The sequence below is a fragment of the Staurois parvus genome, unplaced genomic scaffold, assembly GCF_062004578.1.
Source record: "Staurois parvus isolate SC_StPar_1 unplaced genomic scaffold, SC_StPar_1.0 ptg000101l, whole genome shotgun sequence".
Taxonomy (NCBI): domain Eukaryota; kingdom Metazoa; phylum Chordata; class Amphibia; order Anura; family Ranidae; genus Staurois; species Staurois parvus.
The window spans coordinates 1,327,501-1,342,470 of NW_028317897.1; the positions used below are offsets into that span (position 1 = coordinate 1,327,501).

Genomic DNA, 14,970 nt, shown 5'->3' on the forward strand with positions numbered 1-14,970 from the left:
ACCTGAATTTGACAGGTACCCGCTCTTCCGCGGAGTTGTTCTTTAATTAGTGTCCGCTCTGCAGCGGGACCTTACCTGTTCCTCTATCCATCCGCGCGCTGTCTTCCCGGCTTCTGTAGTGTGGGCGCTCTGCTTGACAGCCAGGTACCCAGTGCGCATGAGCGAGAAGCGCTGCGCTTTGTGATTGGTCCGGTGGCTTCTGGGACCTGTTATGTGTCCAAGGTGCCGCCTTACCATTCACAAATAGCACTGCTTCTTGCGCATGCGCATTTGGCACCCGGCTGTCAAGCCGAGCGCCCACACTACAGAAGCCGGGAAAACAGCGCGCCGCTGGATAGATCAACAGGTAAGGTCCCGCTGCAGAGCTGAGCGGCCGGCCCGGTATTCTGACGCGGTGGTGGTAATACCGGACCGGCCACTCCATATTCGCTCCATAAGACGCACTGACATTTTCCCCCCTTTTTTGGGGGGGAAAAAAGTGCGTCTTATGGAGCGAAAAATACGGTATTTTGTTTAGCCAAATTAGTTACCAAACATGAATGTTTGTTTAAGCAAATACCATATGCTGTAATGTTATTGTTTCAGATGAATAAACCTATTTAAATTGTTATTATTAAGGTAATGATTATTTTTCTCCTTCCTAAGTACAGCAGAAAAGTTGTCCAAATATGAATGATTAACCTATTAAACTGGGGATAAAAAAACTAATATGAAAAGTTATTCTAAAAATCTTCATCTACTTGCATATTAAAGTTATACCAGCAATAATTAGTCTATGTAGAAAACTATGATTTAAATCAAGCCTTACTGACTAGTGATTTCAATCGTGATTTAAATCAAATCACTCTGATAGAAACGAATCCCCCCCCCCCCCTTAAAATAATCACATGAAAACAGACAGGTTTTGTTTTAGCCAGCTGTATTTACTCAACGCAACTTATAACATTCAAGTGATAGATAAAACCCCAACATGTCAGAAAAAAAATAAAACAAAATCAAACACAGAATCACTGAGTTGGGAAAAAGGATCACCCCCTTGTGTCAGTATTTTGTTGAACCACATTTTGCTTTAATTCCATTCCAGCCTTTAGTCTGTTGGGATGTCTCTACTAACTTTGCACATCTATACTTTGCACTGTTTGCCTACTCTTCTTTGCAGAACTGCTCAAGCTCAGTTAAATTCGATGGTGACTGTTTGTGGACTGCAGTCCTTTAAGTCATTCCACAGATGTTCAATGGGGTTTAAAGGACAAGTTCATCTTTTCACAAAAAAAGTAAATGCACATATTTTTTTTTTTTACCTGCAAAAAAAAGTTCATATATTAATTTTTTTTTGTTTCTGGAACCTCTGAATCCTGGCACCAGCAATTAGCTGATCGCTGGTGCCAGGCAAATCTCCCCCTGACCTGTCTGTCTGCCTGCTTGTACATCCTGTATGGGCAAGCAGATCCTTGCTGACAGGAAGGCTCAATGAACTACCACGGCAGCTTGGTAGTTCATGGGAAACTACAAGCCAACAGCCGCAAAGGTTGCCAGGACTTGTAGTTTTCCCATTCACAATATACTATGAATGAGTGACACGGCCAGGCGGAGTCCCGCACGGCCACTTTTTTTTTTTTTTTTTTTTAATTGTGACAGCTAGTTGGCAGGAAAAGATCCCCCACTAGCTGTCACAATGGGGATGGGGTTGCGAGGGACGGTTCAATCATTACATCCTGAATATGGGTGTAACATGTTACAAAAGGTGAACTTCTCATTTAAGTCTGGACTCTGCCTAGGCCATGCAAGGACATTCACTTTTTTCTCCTTCAATGTGTGTGTGTGTGTGTGTGTGTGTGTGTGTGTGTGTGTGATAATACAAGCTATGCTGCGTATTCTCTGCTGCGATCTATATCTCATGCATGCCTAGAGCTGCCTGCAGTCAAACCTATCTAATGAATGTGACTGATGTTGGAATGCACTGTGTAGCCCTGTCCTATCTTAGGCTAGGTTCACATCTATGCAGGTTGCGTCTGCCCCGTTTCTGCATTGTGTTTTGCGTGTTTGCACCTGCGTTTTTGCCATGATTTTGCTGCGTTTTTTATTTGTTTTGTGATTTTTTTTTTTTTTTTTTTTTTTATTTAAAAAAAAAAAAAATTCTTGTTGCTAGGCAGATTTAAACCGCAAAAATGCACTACATGCTTTTCTGCAGTGTTTCCATTGAAGTCTATAGAACCAAAAACACAATTTTTTTTTTTTTTTTTTTTTTTTTAATTTTTTTTTGCTTTCAAAAAAGTCCTTGACCCTTTCCAAAAAACGCACTGGGTGAAAACGCGGAGATGTGAACATGTCCCATAGGAAATCATGTTAAATGGACTGTACTGCGTTTCTGCAAAATGCAGAAAACGCTTAGGTGTGAACCGAGGTTGTTTGAACCCTCCCAGGTAGTACATGTTAAAGTCCTCATTAACTTGTGGGTGTTTTTTTTTTTTGTTTTGTTTTTTTTTTATTATTGCTTGTGATTTTTAAGGCTTTCTTTGTAAATAATAAGTTAAAAAGCCACCTTTTGTACAATAGTTCCATCTGAGGTGGCTGATTTCTGCCCTTCTTTTTTTTTTTTTTTTTTTTTTTTTTTTTTTTTTTTTTTATATGGCTAGATCCCCTTTAATCAGTATAGCACCATCCTCAGTTACTTGTGAGCATTTGTCATGATCCAAACTCCTTCCACCATGCTAGGCTTTGCAGAGGAGTTATTTCTGGTTGTGGGGGGGGGGGGGAATCTTCCTGCCACATGTATGGGTGTGTGTAGGTAGAGGGAGGTAAATAGTTCCTGATCTCTGGGGATGACATGGAAGTGTTGCTGTAAAGCGTGGCAGAGCTTCCAGCCAGCCAGGGATCAGGTTTAAGTCTCTGCCACGTCACTGGATAGAAGAAAAGCCTCCCTGTGCTGCTGAGCTGGGCCGCCTCCCTTTCTACAGAGCTTTTGTTCAGCCGATGACTTCAAAACATGATATTATCAGAACACAGAGCTGGAAGCGGAGTGTAAACTTTGTCTGCTGCCGTCTCACTCGTTGGAATTATGATTTGCACAATAGCACAGCAGCTTTCCGACTGCGGGATTGGAACTTGCTCTGAGATAGTACACATGGGAGTTATTTTTAGTCCGTAGGAATCTTTGGAACTATTTGAGACAATTAGACTTTTATGCTGCGCTTTTTTTTTGCATTATTTTTATTTGTTGTACTTCTTTTTTTCAGTTTACATTTAATACTCTTTAGGGCTCATTCACATGGGCTGTACAGGCTCTTTGTTGGGAGCTCTGCACCGGTCCCTGTATACATATCAAACTGAGCTGTGTGGGTGAGGCCATGCAGCCAAGGCGTATCCATTCATTGATACAGACCGCTACACGCTAATAGAAGAAGATGAACAACTGGCCCTTCATACTGTATGGGGCTCCGCACCTGCGTCAATGAGCCCTAAGGGCCCAATTACACTGTTGCGTTTTAATACCCTAAAACACGTGTCGTGGTCCCCAAAATATAGGTAGTCTGTTTCCCTGTCAGCACTGAACTGCAATGTACTATTACAAATACAACATGTCTGATCTGTTTGCTTTTTTTTGTTTTTATTTTGTTGGGATGCCCATTAGAAGTCAGTGCATCAAAACACATGTAACATGGAATGGCAACCGGTATTAACATGCCTTGGTCAATGGCTGTTAACCCTATCCAATCCAAATTCTAAATTTGAAAATGCCTTTCAATGCACCAAGAACCACTACACATACGCATAGCTCTAAAAAAAAAATAAAAAATAAATACTTTTTTAAAAAAAAATGGAAAACTCTTTGCTTTAGTTTTCAATGGAATAGTGAGGAGTTAGAGGGATTAGAACCCCTGTCAAGTTTTTGTGGACTGTGTCCCTGCTGCAGAGATTGTCAGCCTCCCCCTTTTTTTTTTTTTTTTTTTTTTAAATCTCCTGGTGACCCATTGTCCCTAGGACTGAAAGCGAGGTAAAATAAAAATGTTTGGGTTGCCACAAGAATAGATTGGAATTTTTCCAACAATGGCACATGTTCTGGTGAAAACTGTCTGCGAGGGGATTTACCTCACTAAGGAGAGAGATCCTCTTCCTGCTGTGTCTACAGGACAGGATTTGAGGGGAAATTTCTTGAATGGGACCAAAAAAATAACTGATGAGGGTTTTTTAACCGTTCCCTATGCTATCCAACGTGGTACTTTGTATAAAGTAGGGGTGAAAGGGTTTGGCTTTAGATACAAAGGAAATGGAGGCTTGGATTACTTTTGACTTCCTTGCCTGGTTGTTACTGACATTAGCATTTCCAGAGTCCTTGACGCAAAGGCATGCATATTAGGAAGTCTGAGTGAATGATCTATATATTTGTTTTGGGTCCGAGCTCATTCATACCGTGCCCCTTGATCTGCATAGATCAATGGAAGGGCATCTAGGAAACAATTGTTTTCTATGTGCCCTGTTCACAACAGGTATGTATGTATGCATCACAATGCATGGCACTGCACCTCCCCGCGCGTACACACAACGTATACCGGCATACATGCATTTATAGTGCCCTCAGTGATTTGTGATTACTAAACCTATTAGATCAGCATGTCAGGCAGGCAGTATTTAGTCTACAGTAGGAGCCACTTATTTCTTAGTGCAGGTCATTTGAGACCCCGGACATGCTGAACCTGATTACACTTTTTTCAAAAATGTAGGCAGTTTTAATATTTTCCCAGTGTAATGTATCGCATGTAGATTTTAAAGCTGAATTTCAGAAAAAGTGAAAATTCACCCTTGCAGAATCGCTGCACCAGCACTGCAAACGTTAAAGTGATACTAAAGTCTTGTGGGTTTTTTTTTTTTTAATCACTTGCCTACCAGGCACTTATACCCCCTTTCTGCCCAGGCCAATTTTCAGCTTTCAGTGCTGTTGCAATTTTGAGTGACAATTGCGCGGTCATGCAACACTGTATCCATAGGAAATTTTTATCTTTTTTTTTTTTTTTCACACACACAGTTTTCTTTTGGTGGTATGTACTCGCTGTTGGGTGTTTTATTTTTTGCGCTATAAACAAAAACAGAGCAAAAATTATGAAAAAAAAGCATTCTTTATTTTCTATTATAAAATTTAGCAAACAGGTAATTTTTCTCCTTCACTGATGTGCGTTGATGGGGCAGCACTGATGAGGTGGCGCTGGTGGGTGGCACTGCTGGGCACCGATCATTAGGGCACTGATCATCGGTGCCGATCCCTCCTCCGACAATTGCCAGCGTGAGGAAAGTGCAGCCGATAACCAGCAACTGCATTTACTGGTGATCTGCTGTGTCATTGGACACCGCTGATCACGTGGTAAAAGGCCACTGTGATTGGCCTTTTACCACCTCACGTGATCAGCTGTGTCCGTAGGACGCAGCGATCATGGAGATTGCCGGGTGTGTGCCCCTGTGGGCACATGGGAGGGCATCAAATGGTTAAATAACAAACATGTTTATACTTACCTGCTCTGTGCACAAAGCAGCCCAGATCCTTCTCTTCTCAGGTCCCCGTCGGCACTCCTGGTCCCTCCCTTCTGTCGGGTGCTCCACTACAAGCAGCTTGCTGTGGGGGCACCCGAGCAGACTCTCTCCCGAGGCATGGCTCTGCATATCCATTCACACACAGAGTTGTGGTTCAGCCCCACCCCCTCCCTCTTCTGTTTGGCTCGCTGGCTGTAATTGACAATCGGGAGTGAGAGTCCTCACAGAACCGAGGCTCTTGTGGACATCGCTGGATTGGGATGGGGCTTAGGTTAGTGTTAGGGGGGCTGCCACACACAGAAACCTTGAGCCTTTACAAGAACTTTAAGTGCTCATTTGCGTCTAGGGCAGTTTTACTTGCCAGATGTGTGCTCTAGCGGGCTCCTCCATGCTGCTAGACTGTCCTGGCACCTCTTCTCCCCTGCACCCTAGTCTCAGTTCCCTTGGCCTCATTAAGAGTGATGCAGGACCCATAGCCCTGCATTTGACATGAGGATGCTAGGAAACAGTCCACTGCCAGAGAATGGCGGGAATGCCGTCTGCCAGGGGAGACGAGGAGCAGGTAAGTACAGGAAAAGTGCTTTCACTGTTCCCTAGGCAAGCATTGAAGTTGGGGTGCAGCTTTTTGAGCAGTGCTTGATTTGTCATGTGCAGCTGTGTGTGTTTTGAAAGGCATGTGAAATACACACAGTGCCATTCCTCCTGTTAGAAGCTCACTCACAGGGACAGAAAGGCAACACAAAGGCGAAACTGCGGCCAGCGGGATTTTCTCAAAATGCACCACTCAAAAAATGCATTGGTGAGAACTGCGCACTGTTGTCTTCAATTAAAAGCTCTTGCCCTTCAGTTTACAGAAATATTGTCAGGGTTGTCCCAGAGTCTGATGCTTTATTCACACCAAAGTGATCCATTGCGGTGTGTGCTTCAACCAGTTCACTGCGTTATGGCATATGTTAGCGTGCATTGTATTGAGGTGACCCATTCTTTATGAATAGATTGCCAAAACATCACAACGAATGAAATGCATGCACAATGCATGGTATGTGCATTGCACTAAGCTCTACAATGTATTGAGGTTCCCATCACAATGAATTGCACCGTAATGCCTTTCACAAAGAGCAGATGCCTTGCTATGGATTGTGGCAATGTGCATTTTAGCGTGTGCTGCCACATGCAATAATGTGAACGTGCCCTGAGGGGACCTGGTACTCCGGCACAAATGGAGGCCTTCATGCTTTAAGCCACTGACCTGGAACAAGCAAGCGCGAAGTGAAGTCATTGTGAAATCAGAACTTGTCATCTACAGAATGTTTAGGATTAATCACTCCATTCTGCTCTAGGGGTGAAGTCCATTAAAACATGTATTGGCAGAATATATATATATATATATATATATATATATATATATATATATATATATATATAAAATAAAAAAAATTTCCAGTGTAACCCAGCCTCTGCTGCACTTAAATCTCAGGATATGTTATCAGCCCTGCTGCACTATGACATTACTTTTCCCTTTCCTCAATTACATAACATCATGGGGAGGTGTATTTTGACAGGGCCGACAATACTGCTTAGGCCTTATGCACGCTGGACGTTATTGCTATCTGTTCTAGATACCTTCCCTCTTGGAAGAGGTGTTTATATGCATTTACAAGCGTTTTTTTCTGCTAAAATGCATTTAGGCACGTCAAGCACTTGGGTGTTATGAATTTACTTGCCCAGTATAATTTATTCTGGCCATTGAAATTAACATTCGTCCTAAACGCACGTAGCGTTGTGGCGTGTTTATATGCATCAAGCTTCTTTTTTTTTTTTTTTCCTGCCAAAACTCTGCTTCCGGACACACTGTCAGTGGTTTTTTTTTTTTTTTTTTTTTCTGTCTCTAAGGCTAGACATACACTATACAATTTTTTTCTGCCCAATTTCCTTTAGATTTACCTTCAACCCCGTAGTGCAAGATCTTGCCTAATTGGATACAATTGAAAGTGTTGTTAGCTTTGACCTCCTATTATATGGTTTTTGGTAAATCTAAACCAAAAATCTCAAGAAAATTATATAATATATGGCCAGCCTAAATGCATGGATGGACATAAAGGCTAATGCAGGCCATAGATAGGGAGAAAACCGGCCGATTTTTCTTTAAAAAAAATGAAAAATCGGTCGTTCAAGAGGCCGACGTTACCAGGAATGGTAAAAAAAATCGGCCGATTTTCCTCCCTTCTACAGCCGGCAAAAAGTGTCCCTGCAGAGAGCTCCGCTATTTCCTTGACAGTTCTTTGACATTTATAGCGGTTGCAACAATGTATCTATTTGTATCCATTTAGGATACAGATGTTTTTATTCGGAAACAAATAGATACATTGTTGCAACCGCTATAAATGTCAAGGAACTGTCAAAGAAATAGCGGAGCTCTCTGCAGGGACACTTTTTGCCGGACTGGAATTCTTCCTCTTCTTCCTCTTCTTCCTCCTCCTCTTCCTCCTCCTCTTCCTCCTCCTCTTCCTCCTCCTCTTCCTCCTCCTCTTCCTCCTCCTCTTCCTCCTCCTCTTCCTCCTCCTCTTCCTCCTCCTCTTCTTCCTCCTCTTCTTCCTCTTCTTCCTCCTCTTCTTCCTCTTCTTCCTCTTCTTCCTCCTCTTCTTCCTCTTCTTCCTCCTCTTCCTCCTCTTCTTGCAGGTCACTGCTCATGCACAGATTTTTTTTTTATCGGTAAAAAGATCGGCCGATTTGCCCATAATTGCCACGAAAATTGGCCGATCAGCAAGATCGGCCGATTTTTTTCCCAACTTTACCGATAAAAAAAATCTGCCAAAATACCGAAAAACGGCTGAACAATTAGCCCACTAACAATCCGAAAATCGGCCGATTTTATTTTCGGCCGAAAAATCGGCCGATTTTCGACCCATCTATGGGCTGCATAAGACGCAGAGGCATTTAAAGGCGAAGGAAAAATAAACAAACGCCAGACACCCCTAAGAGCAGCTTCAAAAACATCCAGTGTGCATGAGGCTTTACTAGCCTAACATTAACAATTAGATCTTGGTAGGACTTGATCTTTCTTGATCTCTGCATTTACTTTAGCTACTATACCCATCATGCCTTATTGGTCTGTGACTAGAAGATGGAGTTACACAAAGGCCCCAGAGGCTTACAGGCAAGTTCTGACATGAGCTGCTCATAGCTGGAACCTCGCTCAATCGCCTGTTTTACTTTTATGTAGCATGTAAAATCATCCCTTCAAGTCACCATTTGTAATATTTATAGACATTTCTCACCATGCTGGATTACCAATATGTACCTCTGGTGTGTACCTTTTTTAGTTTTGAAGATTAACTTCAAGCACACTGCTAAATATGTAGATGAAAAGTATATATGAGAACCATTATACCTGCCTGGAGATTTCTATTTCTGTTCATCCAGTCCTGGGATTTTTTTCAGGACAGTCCATGAGACATAGAGCACCTCCCACCAGACAGGAAACACGTTGTTGTTAAAGAGTTAATGGCCCTCTACTTCAGTTTTAGTGTTTCCTCCTGGAAAGAGGAGATATGTTGTGGGAACCGTTGGCTTTAGCTTGTTTTATAGGCTGCTTGTCTCTTATGGTGTGGTGCCCCCCCCCCTTCACAAATCCCCTCTTTGAGTAGGTGCAATTGTGGGGTTCTCTGTTTTTGATACCTGGTGATGGTCTGTACTTATAATATGCTTCCCTGTTGCTAGCTGCCCTCCAGGATGTCGCTGTGCTGTATGTTCTCTGACGGGTATTGCAGTCTATCTCATGGGGGAGCCGAGCTTCTGTGTTCCATGCTAGTTGGCCAGAAAACGCAGTGGCACCTCTCCAGGCGAGGTGGCATCAACATGACGCACTGGAGGCTGTGGTTCAGGATCTCACATGCGACACTGGCAGAGAAGAGCATTTTTTGTATCTAGTGTTTTGCAGCAAGCGCTCCTAACAAAGGCTGTGGTTGCGCCATGTTGTTGCTATGGATCCTTCTGCTCCTCTGGCTTTAGCGGATGTAGGCTTTTCTGGCACCAGCTCTTCACAGGAAATCCTGAGGTGGTTTATTGCCTGCTTACTTTACACTATTCTGTATGGCGGTCATCTGGGGCTTCTTGGTGTTGGCCTTAGGATGACTATATACTGTGGCTGATGGTTGGAGCACTGTGGGTGTTGGGCTGTTAAGGGCACTTTGTTCTGCTTGCTTTTTCTATGTTGTGTTCTGCAGACCAAGGCCCTGGATAGAGGTGCAGGAGGTTTTCGAAAGGAGTCCAATTTTTTTTTTTTTTTTTTTTTTTTTTTCAGGCAACTTCTCCAATCAGTGTTCTATGGTTAATCTTATTTAGAAGGATGCACATACCTTCATGTTCCTATCGATCTGGCTGCTCGAGTTTCTACATTTAGTGGTGGAGATGGGCCAGAGGTTTCATCACTTTCAGTACAGAGTCCTCCCCTTCAGACTTCCATTGGCTGCAAAGATTTTTACAAAGATCTTAGGGGAAGCCTTAGCCCCTCCTAAGGCTAAAAGCCTTTTCAATAGTCTCTTACCTCAGCGATTTCCTGCCCATCGCTCCCACACAGGACCAGTTGAAGTGGAATCTTCAGTTCACGCAAGAATGGCTGCGGCATTAGGTTGGGTTATCAATCTAGAAAATTCAAACCATATCACATCTCAGATGGCAAGATTTCTGGGCTACACCCTAAGTTTCAGGGGGAAAAATGTTTTTTTTTCTTCTGGAAGAAAAAAAATCTAAAAGTTGAATTTCTACCAGATGATCTTAGCAGTGTCTGTAAGGGACATTATGGTGGCAGTGGGCCTAATGATGGTCTCCATTCCAGTAGTGCATTGGGAAGGACTGCATCAGAGACTTCTACAATTATTTCTTTTGATATTTTGAGATGGTTTCAAAGAGACTCTAGACATTCTAATCAGGGTTCATGCAAGAATAAAACAAACTCTGTGGTGATGCAGGACCCCCATTCATCTGACAGAGGAAGTTACATGAACTTGACCAGTTTCACAAAGAATTGCCACAGATGCAAGCTGTTGGGGCTGGTAAGCTCATCTGGAGGGTCAAATAGCTCAAGTTCAGTGGTCCTAGAGCAAAGCCAGAGTCTTCAAATTGGAGAGAATTGAGTGCAGTTGATTGAGTCCTGTGAGTTTTTGAGAAGGTAATGAAAGAACATCACGTCCAGTGGAGCATAAGGAGTCCCAGTTTGATGAGGGTGACAGAAGGATTCTTGTCCTGGGCAGAGGAGAACCTAGCCTCTATTTTGTTGAAGCACCTGAAGAGGGCTCAAGGTCCATCGCCAGGTGAGGCAGTTCGAATGTTCCCTCAATCCAGAGGTATTTGCATCTCTGCCAGTCCTCTGACGACATTCTTGCCTAGGCAAGAATGACATCGCCTCTGCTTCTGAAGCATCCTGGGATATACATATGTCACATATCTGAGGAGGCATCCGCTTCAGTACGAAGGCAGTGCTTCATCAGAAACTGGCTGCCTGAACCAGGAAAAGTCAGCTGGCTTCCAAAGACATTGGAACAAAAGATGGACTGGATCCAGTTTGCAGCATGGAGTGGTGGATCACAGCGGACCAACGCTGGATTTGCAGGGCACGCAAGTGTGGTTTCTTTTTTTTAAAGATAACCCAGCCTAAGGCCCCATGTACACGGGACACTTCTGAACGATGAAAACTGACTGCTGGAAAACTTAGGATAAAATAAGGTCTGTTTAGCCGCATTTGCATGACACGTTTATGCGTGTTTTGCGTTTTAGAAATGTTTTTTAAAGATAAGCACAGGAGAACCTCCCAAATGCCCAGAATGCACTGAAAAGTGGTAAATTATTAACTATTTCCGACTGTTTCAGAGAAATACAGAGAGTAGAAGCAGAGACAGCAGTACGTGTTGAGATTAGCTTAGGTGTGAGTTGCTCAATAACACTTCTTTTGTTTCCAAGGGTGGGAAAGGTGTCTGGTGGAGGAGTCATTAAGGTCACCTGGCAGGGGGTCTTCATGAGAAATTTGAGATGTGAATGGTCATTAACATATCTTTTGTTTCCAAGGGTGGGAGAGGTCTGAGTGGGAATTGGTCATTACAATGTGTGACAAGCTTGCTAGGAACATCCTGTGTTCAGTGTTTTGTCCATCTGAGTACCTTGAAAACACTTTGCATGCATTTTTCATGATGGGAAAAAAGGCTCTGGACTGAAAGAGTTAAAAAAAAAAAAAAAAAAATTTCAAATGCTTATAAACGTGATTTGCCGCATTTTTTTATGGTTTTGCTGTAAGCCACATCCAATTACCTTGCTAATCATATTTTTCCTATATGCACATGACTGCTAGAGGTAGCACGCAATCTACTGTATCTGTATATGAAAAAGGGTAATCAAAATATAGAACAGTTACATATAAATATGTGAAAGGCACAACAAAGATTACTTTTAGGCAAGGGTTTAGATTAAAAAATATTTGCCAAAACCTAGTTTGCAGTAAAAGGTTATTTGTGTTTGTCTTTCCTCCAGACTACTGCAGAAGAAAACAGACTGTGTTCTGAGTCTCTGGGGTCATCTCTGTGCTAGCAGATATGTCTTAACATCTTTGTAACATTTTGCATAGTGTTGCTCTGTGGCCTACAATGGTCGGAGTACAGAACCGTTCTATATATACTTTTTGCCATATGATTTATCGCTGTGTATAATTACAAGAACTGTGTTTATGTTGTAGGCACCATGAATCAGACGCAGCAATCAGAAGAAGAGGTTCCTGCTTATCTTCGGGAGGAGGCACCAGAGGGTAATTGCAATTCTTACTCTTAGGGATTATCCTTTTTCCCTTTTGGCCTGTGTTATGATGGGACTAAAATGATGTGCAGTTTCGCAAGTTTCCTTTGTGGGTGGGGGGAGTGTCCACTGTACAGTTGGTGTTAAGAAGTGTGAATCAGGAGGATGCTTTCTATAGAGTTTAAAGGTTAAGTTCACCTTAGTAACATGTTACATGTAAAAACCTATTCAGGGTGTAACGTGTTAATAATGCAGCAGCCACACAATGAAATCAAATGTTCTCTATGTGTCCTGTTCACACCACAACACTGGTATCACGTGCAGATTGTTTCTGCGCAGGAATCTGCAACGTGTATAAAATCATTGGAGCATGCTTGAAAACTGATGTAAATTGATTTCTCTGCAAATTGATTTCTCTGCAAATGAAATCTGTGCATCAGTTTCTATCAGTTTTTTAGCATATATGGTGTAAACGAGCCCTAACTGTCTGCCGGTGCAGGAGGTATGGGTAGATCTGTACTGAAAGTTTAACTTTGCACCTGCAACCTACTGATTGGGGGTACAATGCTCTGTAGGTGGCTAAAAAAAATACATGCACATTTTTTTTACCTGCAAAAAATACACATTTATTTTTAAGTGAACTAATCATTTTAAAGTGTATGTCATAGCAACTTTTTTTAATATATGTGAGAGGTTAGCATGCCTGTCATATTTTCAGGTGATGTTTTAAGTTCTTGGAAATCCAATCTAGAGGTGAGGGTAAATCCTTCAATGGAGACATCTGTTCTGTTGATAATAGTATAGGACCACAATGCACTGTTTAATTGGGCAACTATGTGGCAAATGAGGTAAAATGTTGATAAATGTAAGGTTCTGCACTTGGGGGCTAAGAATATGCATGCATCATACATACTAGGGGGTACAACTGGGGGAATCAATGGTGGAGAAGGATCTGGGAGTTCTGGTAGATCACAAGCTTAATAATGGCATGCAATGCCAAGCTGCGGTTTCTAAAGCGAGCAAAATCCTCTCTTGTATTAAAAGAGGTATAGACTCCAGAGAGAGAGATATCATATTACCCCGGTACAAATCATTAGTAAGACCTCATCTGGAATATGCAGTTCAGTTTTGGGCACCAATTCACAACAAGAACATTGGGGAACTGGAGAAAGTGCAGAGAAGGGCAACCAAACTGATAAGAGGCATGGAGGAGCTCAGCTATGAGGAAAGATTAGAGGAACTGAATTTATTCTCTCTTGAGAAGAGGAGATTAAGGGGGGATATGATCAACATGTATAAATACATCAGTGGTTCATATAGTGAACTCGGTGTAGAGCTATTCACCCTGAGGTCATCACAGAGGACAAGGGGGCACTCTTTACGTCTGGAGGAAAAGAAATTTAATCTCCAAACACTGAAAGGTTTCTTCACAGTGAGAGCTGTGAAAATGTGGAATAGACTCCCTCAACAGTTGGTTCTGGCCAGCTCCGTGAATTGCTTTAAAGTCCTGGATTCTTTCTTGGATACACAGAATATAACTGGATATAACATTTTATAGGTAAAGTTGATCCAGGGAATATCCGATTGCCTCTCGGGGGATCAGGAAAGAATTTTTTTCCCAGCAGGAGCAAATTGGATCATGCTTTGCTGGGTTTTTTCTTTTTTTGCCTTCCTCTGGATCAACTGTGGGTGTAGGATTATAACCTTTTTTTTTTTCCCTATGGTTGAACTGGATGGACTTTTTTTGTCTTTTTTCAGCCAGACTAACTATGTAAGGAGGGAAATTACACTTTGGCACGATTTCTTGTTGCGTCTTCAGCATAGAAGTTGAAGTTCCCAAGCGGGACACAGATGGCAAAAAAAAAGCCAACTGGGTTTTTCATCCCTCCCTACTCTATCTAAAATAAAATTTAAAAAAAAGAGGCGTTGGTTGTAGATACTGTCAGTCATAAATCCAGCTGTTTTGCAAACCAGCACCAGATCTCAACTTGGCTGAATGAAGTCCAGCATCATCAGCCCACTTCCTGTGAGTCCTGGGTGTCAAGCACCACTTCAGTCTTGCCGTGTTCTGTAATAATTTAGGGGCCAGCAGATTCTAAATTCAAAGGAAGTGGGAGGAAATTTCTCCAAAGGGAACAGTAATCTCTTCTTGGATGTCACTGGAACAGGTGTCCCCTCATCTCCTGTTTCGGGGAGGAGGGAGGAATGGGCATTTATTTTATCACCTGGGCCTGCACAGCCTTGCACCCTCAATCACAGGGTTGCAGGTGCAATGTCAAGCTCCTGCAGACACTTCCTCCAGCTTTCTGCCCGTACTTCTGTATGGGCTTTCAGTTAGAAGGGTCAGTGGACTACAAATCCATCTGTTGTGGTGCTTTTAAATGTGACTATGGCTGTGGGGAGAGGAACCCCTGCAGACTCACGAGAGGGAGGGGGGACTCTAGGTTGGGGGGGATGGTGCTTAGGAACTTGTTACATGTTACACCTTAAATACAGGTGGACTTTGTGTTTTTAATTCTGGATTCCCATCGCTTTGTCCCAATGACAATGGTTTCCAGAAGAAAGAGAGGGTGAATTTCCCCAGCAGGACACAGCAACCTGATACTTTGTGGCATATGTATACAGCAGTGAATGTGACATTCACCACACAATTGCTGGTTGTGTTTT

The 14,970-nt window shown here is 42.6% G+C and overlaps 1 protein-coding gene across 1 annotated transcript in view; it reads left to right on the forward strand.

Moving 5' to 3' along the window:
• Positions 1–14,970, forward strand: part of TMEM263 (transmembrane protein 263) — a 36,248-nt gene that overhangs the window by 10,923 nt on the left and 10,355 nt on the right. Inside the window, exon 2 of the mRNA XM_089671200.1 lies at positions 12,248–12,316. Coding sequence (XP_089527326.1) covers positions 12,253–12,316 — 64 coding nt within the window. The 5' untranslated portion in view covers positions 12,248–12,252. The remainder of the gene's footprint in view (positions 1–12,247; positions 12,317–14,970) is intronic.